At 38.1% G+C, this 25,805-nt stretch overlaps 1 protein-coding gene across 1 annotated transcript in view; it reads right to left on the bottom strand.

Annotated features, from left to right (window-relative positions):
• LOC148362391 (guanine nucleotide-binding protein G(o) subunit alpha) overlaps positions 1-25,805 on the bottom strand; it is a 119,420-nt gene that overhangs the window by 36,803 nt on the left and 56,812 nt on the right. The window contains exon 4 of the mRNA XM_088339798.1: positions 10,835-10,995. Coding sequence (XP_088195924.1) covers positions 10,835-10,995 — 161 coding nt within the window. The remainder of the gene's footprint in view (positions 1-10,834; positions 10,996-25,805) is intronic.

Genomic DNA, 25,805 nt, shown 5'->3' on the forward strand with positions numbered 1-25,805 from the left:
GTGTTTAACAGACTTATTCCAATCGCACATTTAAATATTTTATTGTATTGGGTGTTATATCAAATTATCAAATAAAATAAAGTAATAAACCAGTATTTATAAATATTACTACCAAAAATTGAGCATGTGATGCACATGACATTATTAAGGATCTTTTCACAAACTGTATTATTTACCCAAGACTTCAGAGGGACAAGTTTAATCCAGTGCCTTTTTTCAATCTAAAACTGTATTTGTTGAAGAAAATCATTAATCTTATTCAAATGAACAATATTCAAAAGTAATAATATAGTTTATATGTTATTAACTATAAATCAACTAAGGAGGAAATATGATTAGTGATGATACAGTATTTTAAGTGGTTGACAGCATTATTTAAAACAACAATTTATTATGTTATCTTATTTGTGGGACTAGTAGATTAATGGCGAAAAATGTTTGCCTTAGCTGAAGGGCTGGGGGTCTTTGTGGAGGCTCACAAACAATTTCAGATTCAGGGATGTAATATTTGATTAAAGATTAAAAAAATAATATTGAGGTTTTTTTATCCTAAACATTTTTTCCTTCAATAAGATTACCGTAAATTCCGGACTATAGAGCGCACCTGATTATAAGCCGCACCCACCGCATTTTAAGAGGACAACCGCTTTTGTACTTACACAAGGCGCACCCGTATATAAGCCGCATGCGCCCACATTGAAACATGTAACACAATCATAAATTTAACCCAAACCCGACTTTGAGTCCCGCGATTGTAACTGAAGATATAGTACACAGTCCAAAAACCACAGCCGGCAAAATGAACGGAAAATGATACTTAAGGTTTGATGCAGACCTGCAGAGTCCGGGTCCCGTTAAAAATAATCCAAGGGAAAAAAAATTATATTTCCAAAGGTAAGGGTGGGAAAAATATATATCCACTATTGTCCGCTGCGTCCACAAACACGTCTCACCTTTACTCCACTTCCCGTCAGCCTCTGTTGTTTTCGCCCCTTCTTTTTGATTCGCCCGTGGAAAACATATCAGAATAAGTCTCTAAAATAAATACATTACAAAAATGTAGACCGAGAGAGTTTTCAAAGCTTTAATAATAATATTATAACTTTCATCCCAAACCGTGCCTGTGAAGGGTAGCAAAACGCTACTAGCAACACGCTCGCAACACAGTAAACGGTTCTGTTAAATAAACATACCGTACTTGTAGTAATCACGGTAAACCGTCCTCATCTTCCCCCTTATAACTGACGTCATCAAAGTCGTCTTCCCCAGTATGGGAAAGAGACTACGTCATATAGATGTCGTCCCACGCTCCCTTATTCAAAAACACGCTAGCAACACGCTCGCAAAGTAAAGTTTACATGCAGTAGCTCTGTTTCCTTCTTTATCGGACTGCTCGATTGCATTTAGCTTGAAAGCTGCGTCATGTGCCTTTCTTTTTGCAATTTGCATGGTGAGGATATTTCTACGCTAATTTAATTTGTGCACAAGCTAAGAAGTTGCAGTCTTCCTCTGCGCATATATTCCGCCGGTCTAAATCTTACCTTTTGCACTCGAGCGCCGCTGGCGGCTGTTAGGAAAATTACATATATTGGCTGCATCACTGAATAAGCCGCAGGGTTGAACGTTTGGGAAAAAAGTAGCGGCTTATAGTCCGGAATTTACGGTAATTATCAAATTTGACTTACATTATTATAAAGTGTATTACAAGCAAGCAATGCTTTTATGAGGTTTTAAGTTTGTCAGTTTTAATATAACTTGTGGTCATTATTTTTTTTCATTGATGCAACTTAAAAGATTGGATATGATCAATTTATTTATAATAAATTACAGTACCTTGATAAAGTGCATGAATTAAAGACATGTGCCTTTAATAGGTCACAAATGCAAAGGACATGTTATCACCACAAAGTGTATTTTTCAACAAAAATATAAAAATTACAAAATATGCTATGGTTTTTGTACAATGTGATACTCAAAATTAAGAAAAAAAAATAGTTTTTCCCCAGTGGTTTACTATCTAGAATCAGTAATGTCAAACAAATGCCAATGCTTGTCATTGCCAAGGTACGGCTCATCTCTGAAAGACCAGATTCTGAAAGTGCTATATCAGGATGCTACTCCTGCTAGTGGTAACCATGCAAACCAGTACTATCTGTTTGGTGTTGGGGAGCAAAAACCTACCAAAAAAACGTGCTGAAAGGGATGGGCACCGCCAGGCTGTACTTGCCCAAGACACACCATAGGAGTGGTGCTTTTATGACCCTAGCGGTTAAAAGATCCGTGAGCCGTGAGGGTGTTTATCAACTGTGCATTTGTAAAAATAAAAGAAGAACAACAATTAAATACATTTCCGCTAGAGTTTACTAATGCAGAATAGAAAGTGAACGTTTTTCACTTTTTATTTAATTTTTGAATGAGAATTTTTAACTGAATTTGGGAACTTTACTGGTAGAATTCATATCGTAGAAAGGTGCTAAAGCTTCTTTAAACTTATGGAAAGACACCTTGGTGCTTTTTAATTGTGTATTTTTTGTCATTGCCTTAAACAACGCGTACTTCAGTTTTATTTTAAGTAAAGTAATGAGATTAATGCTAGTCAGCAAATACAGCCACAGTGGGTGCTTTGCAATATATTAGGATCCCTGTTTTAAGCACCAAATTTGATATTTAGTCTGGTAATATTGCAGTCATTGTATTTTTGTAACTACTTTTGTAATATTTCTGCAGTACTATCTTAGTTGTATTTTTATACTAGTATTTTTCTTGTATTTCTGTACTAGTTTTTGGTAGTATTTCTGTAGTATATTTTTTAAGTGTATCTGCAGTATTTTTGTACTATTATGATAGTTGTATTTTTGTCGTATTTCTGTTGTTATTTTTATGTAGAAGTATTTATGTAGTATTTATGTAATATATCTGTATTATTTGTGATTGCAACATCCTTTGCTGTCTGGTAATCCTGGAAGGGGGATCCCACATGTGCGGTCCCTTCTCAAGGTTTCTTCATTTTCCTCATGTTGAGGTTTTTTGAGTTTTTCCTGGCCCTCATGTTGGTTCCAGATCAGGGGATGGTGTAATAATAGTCTGAAAAAATAGTCTGTGTAATAACCTGTGAAGCCCTTTGAGACTCTTTGTGATTAAGGGCTATACAAATAAAAATGACTTGACTTGACTAGTATGTCTGTCATTATATTTCTGCAGTCATATTTTCTTATTGTAGTACTTATACAGAGGTAGTTTGTTAGTATTTCTGTTGAAGTATTTCCTTGATAGTATATTTGTAGTCTTTCTGTATAATTTTGTAGTATTTCTTTAGTATTTTGTAGTATTTCCATTGTAGTAAGTTTGTAGTATTTCTTTGCAGTTTTTGTAATATAACTGCAGTTTTATCTTTGTAGTATTCCTGTTGTCATATTTTGCTAATAGTATTTATGTCTTATAGCATTAATGGAATAATATCCTGGAAGGGGGATTACCTCATGTGCAGTCCCTTCTCAAGGTTTCTTCATTTTCTTTGTGTTGAGGTTTTTGAGTTTTTCCTCGCCCTCATGAAGTTTTTAGATTAGGGGATGGGGAAATAATCTGTGGTTTGCAATAATCTGTGGTCTGTGCCTCCCTTTGAGACTCTGTTATTAAGGGCTATACAAATAAACATGACTTGACTTGACTTTGCGAGTGGCACCTGGCTTTGGTGACATCCAGAGGACATGTTCAAAACTGCAAGTCATTGTGTGACGCAGCTCATTTTTCTCTTGTGATTCTCTCAGCATTGTCTCGAGGGTTAGATAAAATGAAGCGGCGGGTTTTGAGTTTGACAGGTTTGTCGTAAAGCTTTCATGGCTGAAAGGATTCGCTTCTACATCGCCTTTGAGCAGAGGAAACTACACCCTGGACTGGTCCCTATTAAATTACAGGACCCATTCGCCCTCAAACCACAACACCGTCACTGACTCCCGTAAAAAGTCTATAGTCAATGATTACTTCAATGTTAACTTGTCATTTTCCACTTGAGCTAACCTGGGACATGAGGAATTACTTTGCAGTTATTCACGACTTGGTCATGCTCAAGTATATTATGATAGTCACAAGTAAATATAACAATAATGTCTTCTGCTAAAATAAGTGTCAAATGATGTAGGGCTGCAAGTATCGATACATGTTCACAGTTCTAAGATCCCTTACTACTTGGGTTGTAGGGCCACCACTTTCTGTGTGGTCTGTCTTGGACAAGTAAAGCCTGGCGGCTGCCATCCCTCTCCGGGCTGTTTTCTTTGGGTAGGGGTTTGCTCCCCCATATGAAACTGAAAGAACTGGTTTCCATTGTTATTAGTAGAAGGAGAAGCCTGATGATCTGACTCAGATACAGCTCCTTCATCATTTGATCGCTGATGTTTTTTGGTCTAAAATGCAGGGTAAATTTGGGATGATGGAATGATGCCTGCGTCTTCCTCTCTTCTATCTTGCCGGAAACCCTCCTATCCCTCGTCTATGAACTCTGAAATGTGACGGTGACACGAAAAACATGCTGGGAGTACGCATGCGCACTAGTTGCCAGGCAGATTTGAAGAGATAGACCGTTTCTTCATGTTGGTGTTGGGGAATCCCTTAGAGCGGCGAATAGTATTTTTAACTCCGGAACTAGAGGCAATATTTTCCCGTTTAGGCTTTTCGTTACCTGAAACTTTCGTATGCAGACACATTCGTAAGTATAAGTACCAATTCCATTTTCAGTTGCAGGAAGTTCTGCCTATTATAATTTACCACTGGGACACGCAACCTTAATTTTTGGTCCCTTAATAAATGTCCATAATTTATACACAATCCTTGCACTAATACACATTTTATAGTTGTTGCGTAAACCTGTCCTCTTGGGTGTGACCCATAGAAGCGCATCACAGGACAATGCCATACAAACTAATCCCAGCTGCTGTTACTCCTGAGGGAAGAAGAAATGCAATGGCAGAGCAAAGCCACCAGAGAGCAGTTTTGGCGTATTTTTTAAGCAGACTTGTTCTGAAACATGGGAACAGTTTCAAGCATTTACAAGCACTTAACCCAAAGTTCAAGCACTTTTCAACCCTTAAAAACACAACGTTAAATTTCAAGCATTTTTAAGGATTTGAAGTACCTGCACAAACCCTGAAAATGTCATCCCTCTCTACAGAAATGAGCCGGATCTTGGCATTGATGGGCAGTGGCATGTGTGTGACAATACTGATACAAAATCCTAAATCACAGGGGGAAAATTATTTCATTCCATGATTCAGAGTGGGGCTGTTTAGTTTATAATCACCTTGTACAATCCGCATTGCATTACTTGTGGCTTTCAAATATTTCATGAAAAATACATTTTGTGGAGATTAAGTTACTTATATTATTTGCTTCTGTCACATATTAAAGCACGTGTCAAACTTATTGCCTATGTGGCCACCGAGAGATTCAAATACCAGAGCATTTAAAATAAAAAAGGGTCAAAATAGAGCACTACATTTCCCACAATGCCTGTCAACTGCTCAGTTCCACTACACGGCAGTGTCTCTAATAATGTGAATGAGTGAAATTGAGAAATTACCCCGCAATTATCCAAAATGATGTTTTGTTATATTTAATGTATAACGTATCATATGACTAAATGAGTCACTACCATTTTCAATCCATCTTATGTTTGTGATTTAATAAATTAAGTTATTTCTCATAATGGATACGTTACATGCATTTTACAAACCCTTCAATTCCGTTAAGTTTAATTTATAAGTTACGTAAGGCCATCTGAGGCTGAGCTGACGTGGCCTATGGTCAAAATTAGTTTGACACCCTAGTATTAAGGGCTCGAAGTCTCTTTATCCCGTAAAGGTCTTTGCATTTTGTACATTTGTCTAATAACGTAGTTTATATCATTATGGTTGTATATTATTGTTTAATTTCTTTATATGAAGACGATTTGATAAAATATGTAAGCCTATACCCATATCAAATAGCCCAGTTACAGTTCTGTCCCTTTCGTCAGTAATTTCCATTGTGAAAGCTGGTTTCTAAATGAGATGTGCCCAGAGTTCATGAGAGAATTGTGATTAAATACCCCAAATTAATAGGATATGGGAGTATGTATCTTCAGTTCTGAGGCACAGTGTATGCAGGGAACAGATTGTGTTTGGGTTTTTGGAACAACAGAATAATCTGTTTAAATGACTAGTGGCGTTGAAGGTACACTTGGAGATAAAAAATTTCAAACAATTTTCAAACAATTGAATAATTCTGAAAAAATGCTATCTTCATGCTCAACAGTGCTGTGTCTATACCATGCTACTACAATACGTTTTCGCAAAATAGATGAGGTGTTTCAACAAAAAACCTGTATTTTGCCAAAAATGTACTGAACAAATTTAGAGAACACTTTCAACCTCCCAGTTAATGGTAATATTCTAGAACAGAAAATTCCCTTCATTATTTGTCAATCCCTATTTAACTGGCAGTCTAACTGCTTGTTTTCAAGATGCTGGACAATTCTAAAAGAGACTAGAGAGCCTCTGGAAGCAGGTTGTCCAGGTGAAAACTATCATCCATAGCAAGTAGATCTTTCCATATCTGTGTTTTCAAGACCTAACAAACTCATTCAAGTCACCAAAGAAATCTGGTTGTCCACAGAAGACAAATGCAATGGGTAATCTTTTACACACTGCAGCTGGAATCGCCCGCCTGAACAAGGCAAGGATCTGTCTCGCCATAGAGTGTCTTGCTTTTAAAGAGCATTTGGACTGAAGGCCCATACTGCAGTGACCAAATCTCTTGGCAAAAAAATAAAAAAGTTAGGCAGAACCTTGCTGAGGAGCATGTTGTATGGACAGAGAAGAACTGGTCCAGAGTTCACGTATGTGATGAAAGCAAATGTATTTTATTTGGGTCTGATGGAAAGCATTACGTTTGGTGACACATTGGAGAAAGACTTGACCCAAAGTGTGTAATAAAGTCAGTGAAAGGTGGAGGAGGAAGTGGCATGGTTTGGGGCATGTTTTCTGTAGAAGGAGTTGGGCCGAGTGAATGCAAATTTCTTTGAGGGTGAAACCCCTCAATCAATGGCATGGCCTGCCCAGAGTCCTGATCTCAACCCACTAGGGTGACAAAGTTGTGATCAAGAAACCCACTAAAGTCAGCGAACTGTAGAGGAGGCTGGAAGACAAATGGACCAAAATCACACCAGAGCAGTGTGAGGGACTAGTGGTATCATGTGGCTGCAGATGTGCTGAAGTCAATCACAGCAGAGGCCTTTACACTTCCCATTAATTTCTGATTGTTGTAACCTTCAGACTGTTTTTCAATGCCAAAGTCATTTTTGTTTTCAAATTTTGATCACTGCTTTTTCTGAATTTTTGTTTAAGTGTTGTAGTACCATGATATAGACACGATACAATGGAATTTAACTGTGGAACAGTAAAGATGATATGAGTTCAAAAGGATTATTTTTTTTTTTACAAGTTGTTCTCTATTTTTGATCTCCAGTTCTAAAACATGCAAAATGTGAGCAAATAATACATGATTTGCATAAAATGTTTACATATTTCAACAGTATATTCCAATTATTCTCTGAGACTAGGCATTATGAAAACAGCCTGTGTAGTATTTGACTTTCTGAGCTGTGACGTCATCAGAGAAACACCGGCACCCGAGTAAGCTACTTTGTCTTACTTTTTGGTTTGAACAAATTTATTGACACTAATAACAGCAAACAAACAATGTGAGGTTTGGACAACCCTTCTCGACAACCTTAACAGCAATCAAGCATATTCACAATCGTTATGTCTGGCAATAGGACGTTTTAAAATTTTTCTGACATTTTTAACCTTTTTTTTATAGCTCGGTTTGAACAAATTTATTGACACTAATAACAGCAAACAAATAATGTGAGGTTTGAACAACCCTTCTCGACAATCGTAACAGCAATCACGTGTAATAAGTCAAAGAGGTTACGAGTGTTTTATGACAAGTTTTGGGAATTTTTGTGGAGAATACTTGGGGTTATGCCATTTTCAGTAATGGTACAACAAAGGGCAAGCAGCAAAAAAGGGGCTAAATGACAAATTAACATATGGAGAGCTCATAGGGACTAACCCGGAGCCTACACGAAAGGTATCCTTAGCCTCAGCAGAAAATGTGAGGCTGGCCAAATGAAAACACACAGTCAGCTGCCGGGCTAACCAGGAACCAACACAGAAAAACGGCTATGGCAATCAACATGAATGAACCGATGGAAACAGCAGGCTCGCCAGCTAAGTGGCTGCTAACATGGGCTATCTTGAAGCAAACAAAACTGCAAGCCTTTGGCAACCCTGATGCTAATAAATACCTAGTGGCAAAAACACACATGAAAAGCCACAATTGCATTCCTAAAAAGGAGGCAAAGAGAAACAAGGAATGCACACTGCAGGTAAAACTCCGACTAAACAGTCATAAGGAAAATTCAATTTTCTCTAAACAGAAACGAACTGTATGCAATCTCTGTACACGACAATCGCCATCTGTTTCGGCGCTGCCTTAAATGTTGAGCAAATGGGATTCGCCATTTCAAAAGACTTGTGTTCATCCGATGATGTCACATCTCTAGAGGATATGAGTCAAATCGGTCAACTTACAAACTTAATTTCTCGAGTCTTCTGACGCTTGGATTATTTTGCAACTTAATCGCATAATTGTGAAGAAGAACACGACACTGTCTGTGCCTAATTGAAAAAAAAAAGCTTTTTGAATCCCTTAAACTTTGTATACTATAACGTAGTCTACATTTCATAGTTTCAGTATTCATAACTTCAAGGCTGGCTCGCCACCCCACAAAAACTAAAAACGTGTTTGTTTTCTAAATTGTCCCTCCATCATGTCATTTGACCTTATCTATGTCAAAGGGGTGTACAAGGTTTACATGCTCAAGCATGGCACTTTACGTAAAAGGCTCCCCCCCACATCCCTTCCCTCGTTATGTATGATGCCTTTTCTCCTGCCGTCTCTATTCTTACCCACGCGCAAGCACTCAACATAAATCAGCAGCGGTCTGGTAATGATAATTGACTGTGTGCAGTAATAGCCTGTGTATGATCACATTGAGAAAATGATACATAATTATGGTTGTGTGTTGGAGTGTGCATTTTGTTTGCACTAGAAATTGTGTTGAGGAAACAACAGGGCCTTTGTTTTTAGGGGTGGGTGATATAAAGTAATCCCTCACTCAATTGTGGTTTCGCTACTTTGCGGCTTTGCACCGTGCATTGTGTTTTTCCTTGCCAGCATGTTGGTTTAAGATCAGGGCATGGTGTAATTGCAACCTGTGCAGTCCTCTGAGACATCTTGTGATTAAGGGCTAGGCAAATAAATGTGGCATGACCTAATTTGACTTGTTCTGGATTCTGATTGGCTAAACAGTTGCCCCATTTTCTGCCTCTGTCTGCCTGTGTGTCAGTAATGTTGCGTTTTTAGGTGTACACAAACAGCTTGACGAACCTATATAAGGTACACGTAAATCTTAATCACTTTCCGGTTTCTCTAAAAGCCATCAGGTCGACAAAACGCTTGCTTCTTCTTTTATCACCACTGGTAGCCGTTTCAAAAATGCATACATTAGCCAACTTATTGCTTAAGCTACAGGGTTGAAATTGTGTGACAAAAGGTGCAGCTTATTGCAATAGATCAATAAACACAATAATAAGTTACAATGGAAACAAATTGTATTTTTCACAGATTTATTATTGGAGCTAAGTTATAAAAAAGACGATTACTACCTAGTATGGCACTTCTTTTTGGATTTAGAAAACTGCTTTGTTTTCTCTAATGATCAGGTTAATTTAAGGCTTGAAACAAGATGACACTAGTTTTCACCAAGTTTAAAGCACAACCTAGCATAAAGCGAATGCAAACTTCAGTTTGGATGTGTGTCAAGCAGGATTTAAGTTGAAAGTAACAGGAAATTGAGGTGCTGCATAAATGCTAGCTATAAAAATTACTGAAATAAACATTTAATACAAAATCTGTTCCTTTTGTGTTCACAATGCAACATAAATATCCACAGCATAAAGTCTTGCTTGTGAATGTAATGTATATTTTTACTTGTATAAGTTGCTTAGGAGTTCAGGTTGCATGAACAGACAGATTGACTTATCATCAGTACGTCTTTTTCCATCTAAAGACAAATACCGTTATTTAGCCACCATCATTGTTTTGTGTCCATACATGAGTATACGTTACCACTTACCAGGTAAGCAGAATGAACTTGCTTGTTTTATATTGGTTTTATCACTCAGAAATATTATTTCATCTGTTGCATTTTGTTGTCTAAAAGGCATTTTCAGAACACATAGCCTGTTTTGTTTTGTTTGAGAATTTATAAAAGTTATTTATCATTTAACATAATCCCTTCTTAGCAGAACAGAAAATCAACAGTACAATTTGAAAAGGGGGGTTTGGGGTTTTTAAGGGTTATTGTTCTATCTTCGTTATTCATTATCCATTATCCGTTATCGGTCAGTTCATAATACGCTACAAAGCCTAGGAGCCGGGACACTTACTCTCAGCCAAAAGGCCAAGCTAAGGTCCTAGCCCTAAAGCCTTGCTGCAATCATTGCGAATGCACCGTTCCCGGAGGTACTGCAATACCGGGCCGATGCGTGGAGTGGACAAGAAAAAACGATTTTCAAATTAAATTTCACTATTGAAAATTTGTGGCTTTATGAGTGATGAGCTAAATGAGGCAAGCATACAAATCTGGCAAAGAGATATCAAAAGGAAAATATATGAGTGAACAAGAAAAAATACACACAAACACACCCAGGATACACAAACAAAGTTTACATACTACTGTGCTGAATCATTAAGCTGGTACTCCCGAGCGCGGCTGAAACATTCCTGGATCCCAGAGTCGGACCAGAGTCGCATCATGGAGGACAGCAGCTCACTGGAATAAGGCTCCGTATCCTCCATACGGCTGACGACATCACACACCATCTTGGCATCCGCCTAAAGTGAGACAGGAAGAAGAAAGTAATATCACGTTAAAGACTCATGAGGATTAAAAAAGTCCAAACAGTTTGTCTAAAAGTAGTACTAAACCCTGAAGAATGAATTTCCATGAAAAAATAAATATAGAACAAGATCCAAAAGAGCAGCACGGTGGGGCAGTGGTTAGCGTGTGTGCCGCAGGCTCAATATCTGTGTATTATTTGTTATTACAACATCAATTGCAGCCTGGTCATCCTGGAAGAGGGATTACCCCATGTACGGTCCCTTCTCAAGGTTTCTTCATTTTCCTCATGTTGAGGTTTTTGAGTTTTTCCTTGCCCTCATGTAGGTTTTAGATCGAGGGATGGTGTAATAATAGTCTGTGGTTTGCAATAATCTGTGGTCTGTGCAGGCCTTTGAGACGCCTTGTGATAAAGAGCTATAAAAATACACATGACTTGACTATTTTTCAATGTACCAATTTTCTTGGGTCTATTATAACTTGCTAAATAAATGTATCAATTTCATGCTTGAATATATATATCAAAATGATGATTTAACAAATCGTTCCGATAGTCGACCCAAAACTGTCTTAGTTGCAGCCCTACCCACTATACACATTTCTGGTATATGGCAGGAAACTGAAATGACCAAACAAATATCAAGCAGATATCTAACAGCACAAAAAATCCAATTAATTTCTATTATAATTGCAGTGTATAAGCCAAACTAATACTGGAAATGGAGAATACAGTAAAAAGCATCCACATTCATGAAAACAGATTATGGGATGTGCCCAGGCTGCTCCGCAAATAATAAAATGCTGAGATCCGATTTCATCACAAACAATGCTAATCATTAGAACGTTGGAGCTGGTTTTGGTAATTTCTGGCACCAAGAACTCTTTTGTTGCAGTTGATTATATTCATACATGTTAAAGGCTCTCTAATCAAATTAGTTCCTTGTTCCTTTTATGCTGTTTCTGGAGACATTTGAGTTCATTTTGCTAAAATGTGTTGAGTAACTAAAGGTTAATCACATCAATAAAAAAACCATGCGAACTCCCGTCATGATTTTAGCATAGGGGTGTGAAAATTATGGCCCACTAAGCTATTTAATCTGGCCTGCTGGACCAAAATAGAAATCATTTGGTTCGTGACTGGGTGGAAACATATGTGGGCCTTGAGAGAAATGGCCGCCACCAGGCAGTAATTGCCCAAGACACACCACAGGAAATAGTGCGCCATCGACCCTACTGGTTGTACATGGATATTTATTAATAAATATATGCAAGAAAAAAATTGAGAGGCCTACATTATCTTTTTTTTCCTTACATATTAGCGAGGTATTAGATTTGAGACTGCACATACACACAACAAAAACCTCAAATCGTTTCTTTTCCTCTTTTCTCTGCACATTTTTTGGAAGACCACTTGGTCCATGACTCAAAAAGTCTGCCCACGCTCCATTAGCACCATCAAATTAGATATTTTTTGTTTTTTAACAAAGTTAGCTTTTCATAACTCTTGATCAGTCATATACGGAAGAACATCAAACATAATTATCTCTATCTGTATTTGAAAAATAAACTTGAATTTGACCGAATTGAAGAATAGACTTGGTAATACACTATAACTAATAACGTTCCCTCTTAGTGCAGCTTAGACACAATGAACGTGCTCTTGTTGAATAAACCGAAAATGCTTGAACTAAACAACTACAGTGCCTAGCGACTAAGTATTGAGCTTTTTGTCATTTTGCCACATTTCAGGCTTCTAACTTAAAGCAAAAAAACTGAAAACATTTACTAAGAATCAAGAACATATGAAGTGGGACCAAATCGTTTCAACATTTTATAATATATTTATAAAAAAAAAAAATTAAAAAGTGTTTTGCAGCCCATTCTTTAGCTCAGCCAACTAATGACATTTGAATAATCCAATGTTGATCAAATTTAAGTTTAAATGCACCTGCACTGTAGTAGGCTGAAAGCAGACAATGGAGAACAAACAGCATGTGAGGACCAAAGAACATACCAGGCAGGTCCAGAATAAAGCTATAAAAAAGTTCAAAGCAGGAAAGCGATACAAGATTTTACCGCATCAATACTTCATCCAAAGCAATTTGCAAGTAATAATATATAAATGGAGAGAACATAAAACCACTGCCGACCTGCAAAGACCTGTCCACCCCTCTAAACCTTTGGCAATGCGTTACGTTGCACATCCCCCTGAAAACACCATCCCCACTGTCAAACATGTTGGTAGCATCATCATGCTCTGAGGTTATTTAAAGTTGATGAGAAGATGGATTGGGACAAAGACAGGGCGATTCTGGCAGAAAATCTGTTGACGTCTGCAAGACCCCTAAGAATGGGGCGCAGGTTCACCTTCCAACAGAAAAATGACCCAAAACATAAAGACAAATCTATAATGAAATGGTTTTAAACCATCAATATAAAGGTGTAACAATTGGCAAGCCAAAGTCCAGACTTCAATCCTGTGGAGCAGGGGTTGGGAACCTATGGCTTGCGAGCCATATACGACCCTTTTCATGAGTACATATGACTCGGAAATAAAATTATACTCATGCAAATCTCATCTATAGCATTCCAAACCTGATTAACGCAGAATTAAGTCTAGTGCACACATAGTCGACGTAGCACTAATAGTATGAATGGTTCTGTCCAGTATATAAAGAGCAAACCCACAGACAACCTGTAAACAGCCAGAAACGCCAGCCAAGCCAAATTTGATTGGTTAAGTGGTAGGGGTGGCACAGTGCTGTCTCTCACTCTGAAAAACAAAAACAAAAATCTAAATATTTTGCCATTATGGCTCTTTGTGTCAAAAGGGTTCAAGGTCGCTGCTATAGGGCAGTAGTGGAAAGTTGGGAAAAATGCCTTGCCAAACGATCACCATCAAACATTAAGGAACTTGAGCTGTCTCAAAATGTGTAAAACTTGTACGGACATCCCCAAAAGGAATTGAGGATGTGATAGCACCGATAGGTGTATGTACAAAGTATAAACCTAAAGGGGGCCATCATTTTTGCTACGCCTACTTTTCAGTTTTTGTACTTGCACAATATAAAACGTTAACGAAAGCTAGTTTCTTTTCACAATTGTGTCTCACAATTTGTTAATTCTTAGAAAATATCTTGAGATTTTTATTTATAAGTTTGACGCCTCAAATATGGCAATATGTCAAAAGGTTCTTGGAGGGGGCAATACTTTTGCAAGGTATTGAATTTCACACGAATACACATAGATTTGATTGGATGGATTGTTTTCCCCTCCAGAAGTGGGCTAAAGCCTAGTTCGAACTTCCCAGTGTGATTGATGCTCCTGGTAGTCTTCTTACAGCCACACAGTGAGGTGTGTGAGTGCATCTGGACGTGAGCGAATGAGGTTCAGTGCAAAGTGAACACACAATCTCTTTTCTATTTGGACACTTTTAAGTGCCGGGCAGGGGGCCATAGACACACTTAGAAGCACTGAGCAGACAAAGGGTACTAGATAAACACCTCGTATTGAACAGGGTCAGTAGTGTCTATGCAAGTGAATTGTGTATGTGATGGTGATAGAAAGGATTGTGCAGAAAAAGCCTGTTTCCTTTTCATTTCCTATGAGTGTGGGGGTGTGAATATGGCGACCTGCAACGTGCTGGGAGCATTACACGAGGGCAAGAAGCTAAGGCTAGGTTTACACTGCAGGGAAATGGGATTTCTTTGCACGGACGTGATTTGTATCCGATCTGTTAAAGTCCGTCTGAACGGAACACGTCAGATTTTTTTGCACTAGACTAGACAGAGGCCACTTTCATATGTGGTCCTAAACCTGATACACATCTTATCTTTTGGAATGTGACTTCTGTCTCAAAAGTCAAGGCGCATTCACGTGACCTGCACGTTATAGATAGGGGGCAGATGTCATTATTCTGCCAACAACCACGGCAGATGAAAACACAGGGGTGTCATGATTTCGCACCTTCACAGAACAGGAACACTTTTTTAATTTGTAACTATCGGAATACCCAACATACCATAATATACATCGTGATTATGCATATAAAAGATTTAGAAGTAGTCAATACACACTGTTAAAGGCACAAAATATTGAAAAAGTACTGTAACTAAAAATACCATCACAGTAATCCCTTGCTGTATCGCTGTTTACTTTTACGGTTCTGCCTCTTTTCATATTTGCATTGTGCATTAAGTTCTGCATTCTAATAAACAGTCGCCCTGCCCTTCTTCTGCCTGTGTCTGCCTGTGCATCATAAATGTTGCAGTCTAAGTTGTACTCAAACAGCTTGATGAACCTACATTTTGTAGGAACAAATCATTTTCAATTTTGAGTTTCTCTAAAAGCCATCAGTCAAGAAAACTCTGAACCCACAAGAGCACTATAAGGCAGAGAAAGATGCTTTCTATGACCGTTTATGTTGCCCTACGAGGATTGGTGCCTGAAAAATGTGGGCATCTCAACTAGTTATATTACATGGGTTGCATGTTTTCAATTTCAAATTCAACATTGTCAAATATGCTATGATGGACATGCAGCACAGATGAAATTACTTATTTTTCCCCATGTGCATGGAAAAAAAGGCACAAAACAGATAATAAATATCTTCAATGTCAAAAACATAAAAGTGTATGCATATGAAAATATAAAAATATTAAAGGTTTCGGTATAAAAATGTGTTCAAAGTATAGCCAGAATCTAAATTGAGCCTTTTGCATTAATTTGTGCAGAAAGCAGTGGGGTGGGAAGGGGTAGGGTTAGGGAGAGAGTTCAAAATACAGACAGCCTGAAGGAAGAAGCTGTCCCTGAGTTTGCTGGTTCTGGCTCTGAGACTCTGCACTTTCCCCCCCTAACCGCAATAAATTGAAGAGGTTTGCTGCCATCTCGTCAGTAACCAATAGAGAAGTTTGCATAACATAACATAACATAACATAGTTTGCATAGATCAAAGCGGCGCTGCCACGAGCGGCTGCCTTTTCCAGCAGCTGCCCTATTGTTTTATTGTCTGCTCCTATCTTCTGTGTTTTTTCTTCCCGTTTTGACAACTACACTATGGATTACTTCTATCCTATGGACATGGGTTTTAACGCACAAGAAATGCGTGTATTCAAGGAATTTCAACTCCTTGCCCTGAAGAATTCTCGTGCCGGCGTGATGAAGGGGCCTATCGTGGAGGAAGAGCCGGAGCTAACGAAGCGGCTAGCGGCGTTATAAGTCTTCGGTACCATCCGTAATCATGGTAAATGCGAACTCACGACCAAATAAGATCATCGAGTGCTGGTGGAAAACATCGAAGCGCACAGGGAGCGCAGTTGCTGTGTTTTGCGGAAACGTGGCTCACGTTTAGCATTCCGGACGCTAACGTGTAGCCACCCGGAGCTACCCGGAGCAATCTGGCTTCAACGCCGCTAAACAGAGACACGAAAGCTGGGGGGAATCGGAGAGGAGGCGGACTTGCTAACACGAGGTGGTGTATCCCTGGATTTTCACAAAGAAAAGTTTTCCATCTGCCGCAGGGATGTCGAATTTTTGGACTGGCGGGACGTCATCCACTTCGCTACAAGCACCCCTAGGGCATCATGTTCATCTGTTAATAAACAACGGGGTAGACTGCTGGAAGTGTGAATTTCCCTACGGGGATGAATAAAGTATCTATCTATCTATCTAACTAGGTAATATTTGTGCTGCTTTCAGCCGGTTTCACATATAATGGGTCGGTCGGCTGGCGTTTATCAACCCGACTAGGTTTTGTCCTGTAATCCACCTAACCGGTCTTTTCTACTGATATAACTACTACTTAAGAGCCACTGTTGCTCGCTATCCATGCTATTTCCTCCAAGTTGTGAAACCGCTTGCTCACTCCAGGTCAAAATTGCAAGTAGTAAGCTTTCAAAGTATGGTTTGTCAGAGTTAGTTAAGGAAGCTTCAGAATCAATATATTATCATAGTTCAGCACTAGAAGGTACTAGCTATTTCGCATGGTTCCTAAGTAAAATTTTCTAAAGTAATCACGGTTTCTTAAACGTAATACCTACCCTGCTGGGGTCAAAATAGATTTTTATATTAGACTTCAGTTTACATTTTATATTTATTACAGTCAAAAGTCAGACAAACCTATGTTCCAGTTGAAGAGTTCACAAACTCATAATTGCCCTGTTATTCACTAACATACATTATCAAACGTCATCCAAAATGCCTGTGGGATGAGAGCCTCATCATACGATGTCCCCTTGAGAGCTCTTATTGTTTTAAGACGTTTCACAGATTATGTACGCGATAACCTGTTTATAAAAAAAACATTCTTCTATTCCTGTGCAGACACTATGCCACTAAGAAAAGCGGAAGCGGGTCAGTAAAACTGCAAGGAATTTTAAAGGATAATTGCAGCTGTTAGTTTTCATAAAATGTCTCATGACGTGCACAGAAACACATTCAAGTACTGCGATGCAATAAAATCAAAATGAAGGAAACTCAATGTCATACTCTGCACTTCATTTTTTGTGACTGGAATGGATATTATTTGTTCCATCAGCACTTCTCAGGGGAGCCTGTGCAATGTATTGCAATGTAACAGCAATTCCAAGTATACATCTATGAGAAGAAAAGGTATTTTCTGTCAGACAGTGTGTTCTTCCCCCTTACCCTACACTTCCTTTCTCCCATCCCACCTGTCGTCTGTTCTATTTTTGGACTAGCCTTTGCTCTATCAATCATCTTTCATCTCTTATAACAATTTGACTGTCTTATTGTCTACACCCCTTGACTTGGTTTTCTAGCCTGTCTTTTATGGTACAGCGAGCAAAAGAGACAGATGCCTACAAGTGATATCATGCTGTTTTCTTCAAATTAGCCTCCCGTTCCTCGTCGGTCTGCTGGCACGCCCAACAATCTCACTCCACCTCTCTTTCTCACTATCTCAACTATCCTTACCCCTCACTCTCTCACTCCTCCGCATCATGTGACTCTCGGATGCAGTTGCCATGGTGACATGCTCATCTCCCAAGAATGCAATCTAGTGCGTTTCGGTCTCTCTTGTGGCCTTCACATCTATTCTGCTGCACTCCCCTTCACCTATCCAATATTTTCCATCCCTTCATCTTTATGTCAATTCAACTGCAACTGTAAGGAGTTTGATCCCCACAATGGAACAGGTTTCTTACAATACACATTGCATCACTTGTGGCTTTCATGTTTTTGTTGGAAAACAAAGTTTGTGTCAATGACATCCTTAGCTTTTGCTACATATTAAGGACTAGCATACAAAGTACAACATAACATTTGTATTTGTAATGATTTTATAAATTTGACTTTTGCTAAGACTAGTAAGTTATTAAAAACAAAATCAAAAACGCTTTTTTACTAGAAACCAGAAGTCTCTGTGATTTATTCCAATTTGCCGCACAGAACGGCTACAATGGGAGATACAATTTGGGTGATACAATTCCCAGCTGGACCTGGGAATTTCCTTCCCAGGTCTACCCTAATCTGCATGACAGAAACCACCTTTTGGAGGTCTTCATTGACTTGAAAAGCACTATATAAATGCAGACCATTTACCATTTACCATACACAGCAAGGAAAAACCTTGGAAAAAGATAGATAGATAGATAGATAGATAGATAGATAGATAGATAGATAGATAGATAGATAGATAGATAGATAGATACTTTATTCATCCCCGAAGGGAAATTCACTTTTCCAGCAGCATCCCTAAGCTGAGAACAATCGAAAATAACTGAGAACAATGGCCTAAGAAACAGCAAATTAAAGTAATGATAGGAATGTGAGCATGAGTGACAAAAGCGCCGGTACTTGTCTGACTTGAATATTCCCTTCACAATGAGAAAAAATTAACATGGTTGTGTCAGTGGGATGCTTCCTTTTCCCTGTAGCCTTGGGCATTATCTTTACAGTGGGCCTAGAAAGCAGCAGATACATTCTCACAGCCCAGCTAACTTGGCGTTTTAGGAACACACACGCACACACAAGCACACGCGCTTTGTCCCTAAGCAACTCAGAGTGTGACTAGTCAATTCAAATGGCTCCGTTCTTCCCATTCTGAGAACTGTCAGCTTGCAAAGTGGAGCATCACACGCACAAAGATACACACACACAGACACGCACTGGCACCCGCAAGGGGCTGGGAGCATTGAAGCATATTATCGTATGCATGACAGGACTCATACAATATTTTCCATATAGCGCGAGTCTCACAAAGAACACAACAGAGTATACAGTCATTAAACCTTGCTCTGTAGCTTTTAGCATTTTGCAGTGTGTGCTAGCCTTCTTAAGAAAAAAAAATCCTGGGAGTTCAGAAACAACATTGTATGCAAGAGAGACCCCTGCATGCATTACGATACATGACCACTTAAACATTACATTTTTTGGAATTTCATACTACCCTTTGCTAAAATAGTTGGATTCAATCCTATTCAGAAATCAATAGGACTTTCATTTAACACAGGGGTGTAAAAGTCATTTTCACAGAGGAACCCATCAGCAGACGTGCTGCCATAATTCATATCAGTTATTGACAACTATGAATACAACAGAAGATTCACAATGTCTTTATTTCATGTCCTTCTAAGTCCGATTAGTCATCGGATACACCAAAGAGTTGTTTTCCTCGTGCTTTTTTGCATTTATTTATATCTTTCAGGTTTTTCTACATTCTCTAAAAAGTGTCTGATGTACCGTGAATAAAAATAGAGCAATAAGGAGATAAAATTCGAATGCGTGTTTCACATGAATAAATACAGTGCTACTGCCCACACAAAGTACATAGATTTTAATAAAAACGCACAATTTTAAATGCCCGATTCAATCTGGTAAATGTCACTTCACCCCCCCGCCCCCCTAACACACATTGAAACATTTTCTTCTCGGATCTATTGTATACAATTCAAGTCGATCACCCTTTTGATTATTAAAACGATGAATTTGTCCTAAAGTGAGAGATTATCATGCCTGCAGTGCTGATTTCTGCATTAGCTTGTCTTTCGATGATTAAATGAAATTGTAGTGACCTCACATTGACGCTGATGATACTGTTTTGATAGATAACTTCCACTGCTGTTTAATTCAGATGTATAAATGAAAAACTTGATTTGTATTTAATATTAAAGTTCAAGTTTTGGGGGTATGTAATACATATTCAATAAAATACTGTTAAATCTCCCATTTTGCTCTTGTTATTTATGATATGAATAAGGATTGCAAATTCTAGAATAATTTCTCGCAAAGGGCATTAATGTTTCCAGACGTCATCGCTGTGTTTTGTATTTAAAAGTGCTTATGTTTAGGAAAAAAGCAGCTTGCCATTTTCCTGGGTGCCGCCACGTATTTGAAGCTGCAGTGTTTAACATGTGGAAAAAAGTAACGGCTGGTAAGACGGAATTTATGGTAGTAACCTTTGAGTTTGACCTCTTCATAACCACCGCAGGATCTTGCCTGTTGTTGAGGTAAAACTTTGCAAAAAAACAAAAAGGACTGTTTTACTCAACGGTTGAGAGCAAGTGAGGACCTTCTGACAGAAAACAGAAAGCTGATGAGCACAGGAAGAGAAAAAATAGTCTCCCATTAAAAGTCCAGACATGCTGGGGCCCCGTTACGCCATTGCCGGCTCTCACGCGAACACGAATGGGTTTTACTTCACCATCTGATCAATAGAAGTAGCACTTTGAAACAATTCCATGAACAGATTTGTAAATGATCTCCAAGTAATCAAACAGCATCGGCTGAAAATTGGGATTTTTTTTTAGCTACAGTTTTGTGACCAGGAAGGTTAAAATTGTCATCTAATCCCTTTTTTAGGTAGCGGGTGACCAAGAGCACTTTAGTTGGCAGCCAATTGGAGGTTGGAACAGCACCTGCATATTAAGCAGGGATTCAGTCTCGTGAAAATACTTGTCTGAAAGCAGAAACAAGAAAAGTAATGCGGGAACAGAAACTTTAAAGCAAACAAGTTATTAGCCTTACCCTAATTTTTTGCTTCCTTCAACTATACTTGCCTCATTAGATCCAATTGACAGTATTTTTACTGACAAAAGAGTAACTGAACATAACCTAAAATGATTTTTTATGCAATTTTTGGCTAAATATCTGGTTCAATGGTAAATGCTAATAAAAAACTCGAATTTTATTAATATCTTGTTAATTCTATTATTGTATTATTATGTTTAATACTATTCAAATGTAATTTAGTGATTGGGAAGTTGTTTTTTATAGCACTGGTTCTAAACTGAGGAACCGTTCCACCTTAATGACAAGCCAAAATCAAGTAAAGACTAACACTTCACAAATGTATCCAATGAAATAATTGTTGAGTTAAAGCGAATTTAGCGGAAGCACGTTTTTTCCCCCCAAAAAATTGCTTTAAAATAGCCCCATACTTAAATAAATTCAAAATATTACTAAAGTGTGTACCAAAGAAAAGGTAGCTATTTAACTATAGAGTTAACAAAGATTAATCTCATCTCATCTCATCTCATTAGCCGTACCGCTTATCCTCATTAGGGTCGCGGGGGGGCTGGAGCCCATCCCAGCCATCTCCGGGCAGTGGGCAGGGGACACCCTGAACTGGTTGCCAGCCAATCGCAGGGCAAACAGGGACAGACAACTCATTCACTCATTCACACCTAGGGACAATTTGGACCGGCCAATTCACCTGAAATGCATGTTTTTTGGAACGCGGGAGGAAACCACGGGGAGAACATACAAACTCCGCACAGGAAGTCTTGAGCTGGATTTGAACCCACGACAGGTTCCCATGACATGAACTGTGCCGCACAAGCGCTAACCACTGTGCCGCCGTGCTGCCCAACAAAGATTAATATATTAGTAAAAAGATAAAAATTTAACATTTTTAAACAAGTTACTGTATCTTCCAGCTGGACTTCAGTGGCTGATACTGATACACTATTTTAGTATTCTTCAATTGTTTCCTTGTTTGACTTGATCGTTGTTGTCACTTTTTTCCACTTTTCTTTCCTCTTATCACTCACTTTCTTGTGACCCATTACTATAGGCAGAAAAAAAGAAACAAATAATTAAAAAAAAAATCAAGATAAAATAAGATGTGGTCCCTCTCAAACACACCTAGTGTAATTTCTTCTTCTTAGCATTAATTTGGCAATGCCTACAACCCACTGAAGACTTCTGGGTCTCGATCCACCAGTTGAGAAACACTGTTTTACATCTATTTATCATCCACCTTGATGCTTATCGGAGGTCCAGAACGGGCGAGTTAGTTTTCAATTATTTTATATCTGTAAAATTTGCCTGTGACATGAGCAATCAAAGCTACGAGCACGATCCTGAAACCAATTAAGCTTGTAGGAACCTACCTACTACATTATTGGAATGCAACAATTGCAAAAAAACAAGGGATTACTGTACACGACTAAAGCATAGAAAGGTACAAATAACATTTAACTTAATGACAGTAACACAAATATAAAATAGATGGATATGGGTCATGTGAGCTCATCAATACAGCCAACAATGTTGCAGAACTTGACAGGAAATGGATGCAGTACTTCCAATCAAGAAATAAACGCCTTCTATCTAAACTACAGTGCTTGCACAGCCCTCACAGGGGACATCCCGTTTGAGCCTAAATTATTGATTAGTAGAGAGATGCAGCTTTTTATGAAATTAATAATTGAAGACAAATGGAGCAGAGCGAGGACCAACCACTCATAGAGGCACGGGAACATATGTTCACAGAGCCAACATTTGACACAAAAGGCACGTCCTAAGTAGGCGCTTCTACATCATTAGTATTCCTTTAACACTCCTCTTTTATGATTTTGATATCTGTCCTTTATTTTCCATCAAACATGCATCGCTCCCCTTAGGTCCTTCTTCCTAGGTGTCCATGTTGCCATAGCAACAGCAGGCTGAAGCACCGAGCGGGCTTTAGTTTTCCTTTTTATAAATCAGAACGCGCTTGCTGAGAAAGGATGGCATTGCGTTGCAATGTTGGGCCCTAATCATTGTGATTGTAACATTTTTTTAAATACACAAACAGACATAAGCCGGTAGGCACAAACATTTATTAGCAGTTACTGTACTTCTGGTTGCACAATCCCTTACATGAACATTTTGTACATTTGCTGTTATGTAGTTTTATTATTTAGGATAAGTCATTTTTAAAATTGAGAATTTGAACATATTCTGATTTGTAAAATACATGGAGAAAATGTATGCAGGTTAGTGAGTCAGTGTTAAATCTGCATTAAAATATATTTAAAATAGGAATACAGTAAATCGTATTTATCTGTGCATGATACACATTTCCTTTTTTTTTTTACTTAAGAAAGAACTCTACAAGTTTAGGTGTGTGTTATACATGAGGTTAAACGGTAGTATATTACCTTACTTGTGCAATGATTGGTCAGTCAACAAATATCACTGAACACAATCGCAAAACAATGGATGCAACGGGAATCAAACCACTAGACTACCAGTGATACAGATGTCATGTAAATAGGCATTCGATTCTCATCAAACTATTTTTAGTCAAGGTACCAGAGACGGATGTTAGAGAATTGAGAAAACACAAAGTTGTCTTGAAAGATATAAACAAATGCAAAAAAAGGGAAACAACACTTTGGCATATCTGGTAACGAATTGGACTTTGAAGGACATTAAATAAAAATTTGTATGTAGGTATTGTGTTAATAGTTAACGTTATAAATGGTTTTAAACATGATCATGCATATTCATCAGCTCGGAAAAAAATGAAACCAAATTTAAGACTGATTTTAAATAAAAAATTAAGGGTGCATGTTATACTGTACACGACAGTGCCTATTACAGGAATGGATACGCTAATTTTCTTGTATGTCAGGGTATGTATTTTGAAAATTGAGGTTTAGAACATTTGAACATTTAAGTAGTATGGAAGTGCATTTTTTACCTCAATTGCTTTTTGTTTTCCCCCCTGGATGTTGCAAAAAACTATAGAGACCCCAGTATATGCTTCCCAGTGGAAAAAAAAAGATAAATTATGTATAGAATAATATATATATATATATATATATATATATATATATATATATATCAGTTGATTTGTTTTTCAGACCAATATATTTGAAATTGTATTGAAAATTGTAAAACAAAACTTGGTCGTTTTTCCTAAACCATCAGAGTCGTAGTGGCACCATTTGCTGTAGTGCGTCTTGGGCAAGTACAGCCTGGTGGTGCCCACCCCACTGCAGGCCAACATGTGTTTCCAACAGGTCTCGGGCAAATGTGCTAACCACTGCACTACGGAACACAAATTTATTATCGAATGAGTTTTATGGCTCACACAGTCTGAAATTCCACACGACAAAGCACAAAGTACAATTTCTTAGGTCACAGGTTTCCCTTGTAAGTCCATTGATTAAATGTGATAAAGAGTGATGTAATGCTTACATTTGGAAATGAGGAATCAAACCACATGAAGCCCATAAATGTAAATAGGGTTGGGTAGGAATACTTTAACTTTTGGATTACTCCAATACCAAATATGCTAATAAAAGACAAAAGAAACTAGATATGGATACAATTATGACTCACAACACATAGTAAGCTTTCTCTCCTGGCTTTGATCTCTTTGATCTCCGGCAAAACTAACATAAAATGCGACAGAAACAAAATGAAAATAAATCCAAACAGCTTACCAACATCATTTTTGCCGTTCCATGTGTTCCGTTACTTCCCAAGCCTGCACAAAATTTAGTAATTTTATTCATATTTAGTTTCTTTTGTTTTTTACTAGCATATTTGGTATTGGAGTAATCCAAAAGTAATTGAAAGTAATCAAGTTAAAGTAACCCTTCCCAACCCTGCATGTAAATCAGTAACTGTACTCACACTTGACGAGAAATGTTCAATCTGACTTTTTGATCATAGTTTTGAGTAATTGTATTTTTTGGGTGAAAAAATATTGAATTTAACATTTAATAAAATGAATATCTTTCTTTTGGTTTTCAATGTTCCATCCATCCATTTTCTGCACCGCTTAATCTCAGTAGGGTCGCGGCGGTGCTGCAGCCCATCCCATCTATCTTCGGGCAGTGGACACCCTGAATTGGTTGTCAGCCAGTTGCAGGGCACACAGAGACAGACAGCTCACTCGCTCATTCACACCTAGAGACAATTTGGACCGGCCAATTAAGCTGACATGCATGTTATTGCAATGTGGAAGGAAACCGGAGTGCCCGGAGGAAACCCATGCACGGGGGGGAACATGCAAACTCCACACAGGACGCTTCAATCTCACGACCTCAAAACTGTACCGCTCACGCACTAACCACTGCGCTGACGTGCTACCAGTTTTCAATATTAATTCAAAAAAAGATTGTGATCAATCCGGTCCACGAGAAGGTTTTCTAAAGCCCCTATCATGACCATGATTCCTGTTTTGAAATCTTCTATTTTTTTTCACTGTGCATTACATTTCCTTGAAGAAAGTGTTGGTTATGGTTCAAAGATTTTGGAACTTTGTTTTATTTTATTTCAATCAAACTAAATCTGAAAAACTATTTCAATTGAGTGATTAATAGAAGCTTGCTTTTTTCTTTGAAGTGAATTGTATCCACTTTTGCTAAAATAAAAATCATAAGTTTCTGATCTTGCCTCCATATACTGCCGTTGCTCATTTAATGTCCATGTTATGGGGATATATAATAGATTTGTCTTTTGTGCCTGTAGAAAGGTATACAAAACTGATAGTGAGCATAAGTTAATATGGTTTTATTTATCTAATCACACTCGAAGTTGTTAGGTTTTTATGTAGGTTCAACTAGGT

Source organism: Urocampus carinirostris, chromosome 7 (genome assembly GCF_059441175.1).
Source record: "Urocampus carinirostris isolate Australia breed hairy pipefish chromosome 7, RoL_Ucar_1.0, whole genome shotgun sequence".
Lineage (NCBI taxonomy): Eukaryota > Metazoa > Chordata > Actinopteri > Syngnathiformes > Syngnathidae > Urocampus > Urocampus carinirostris.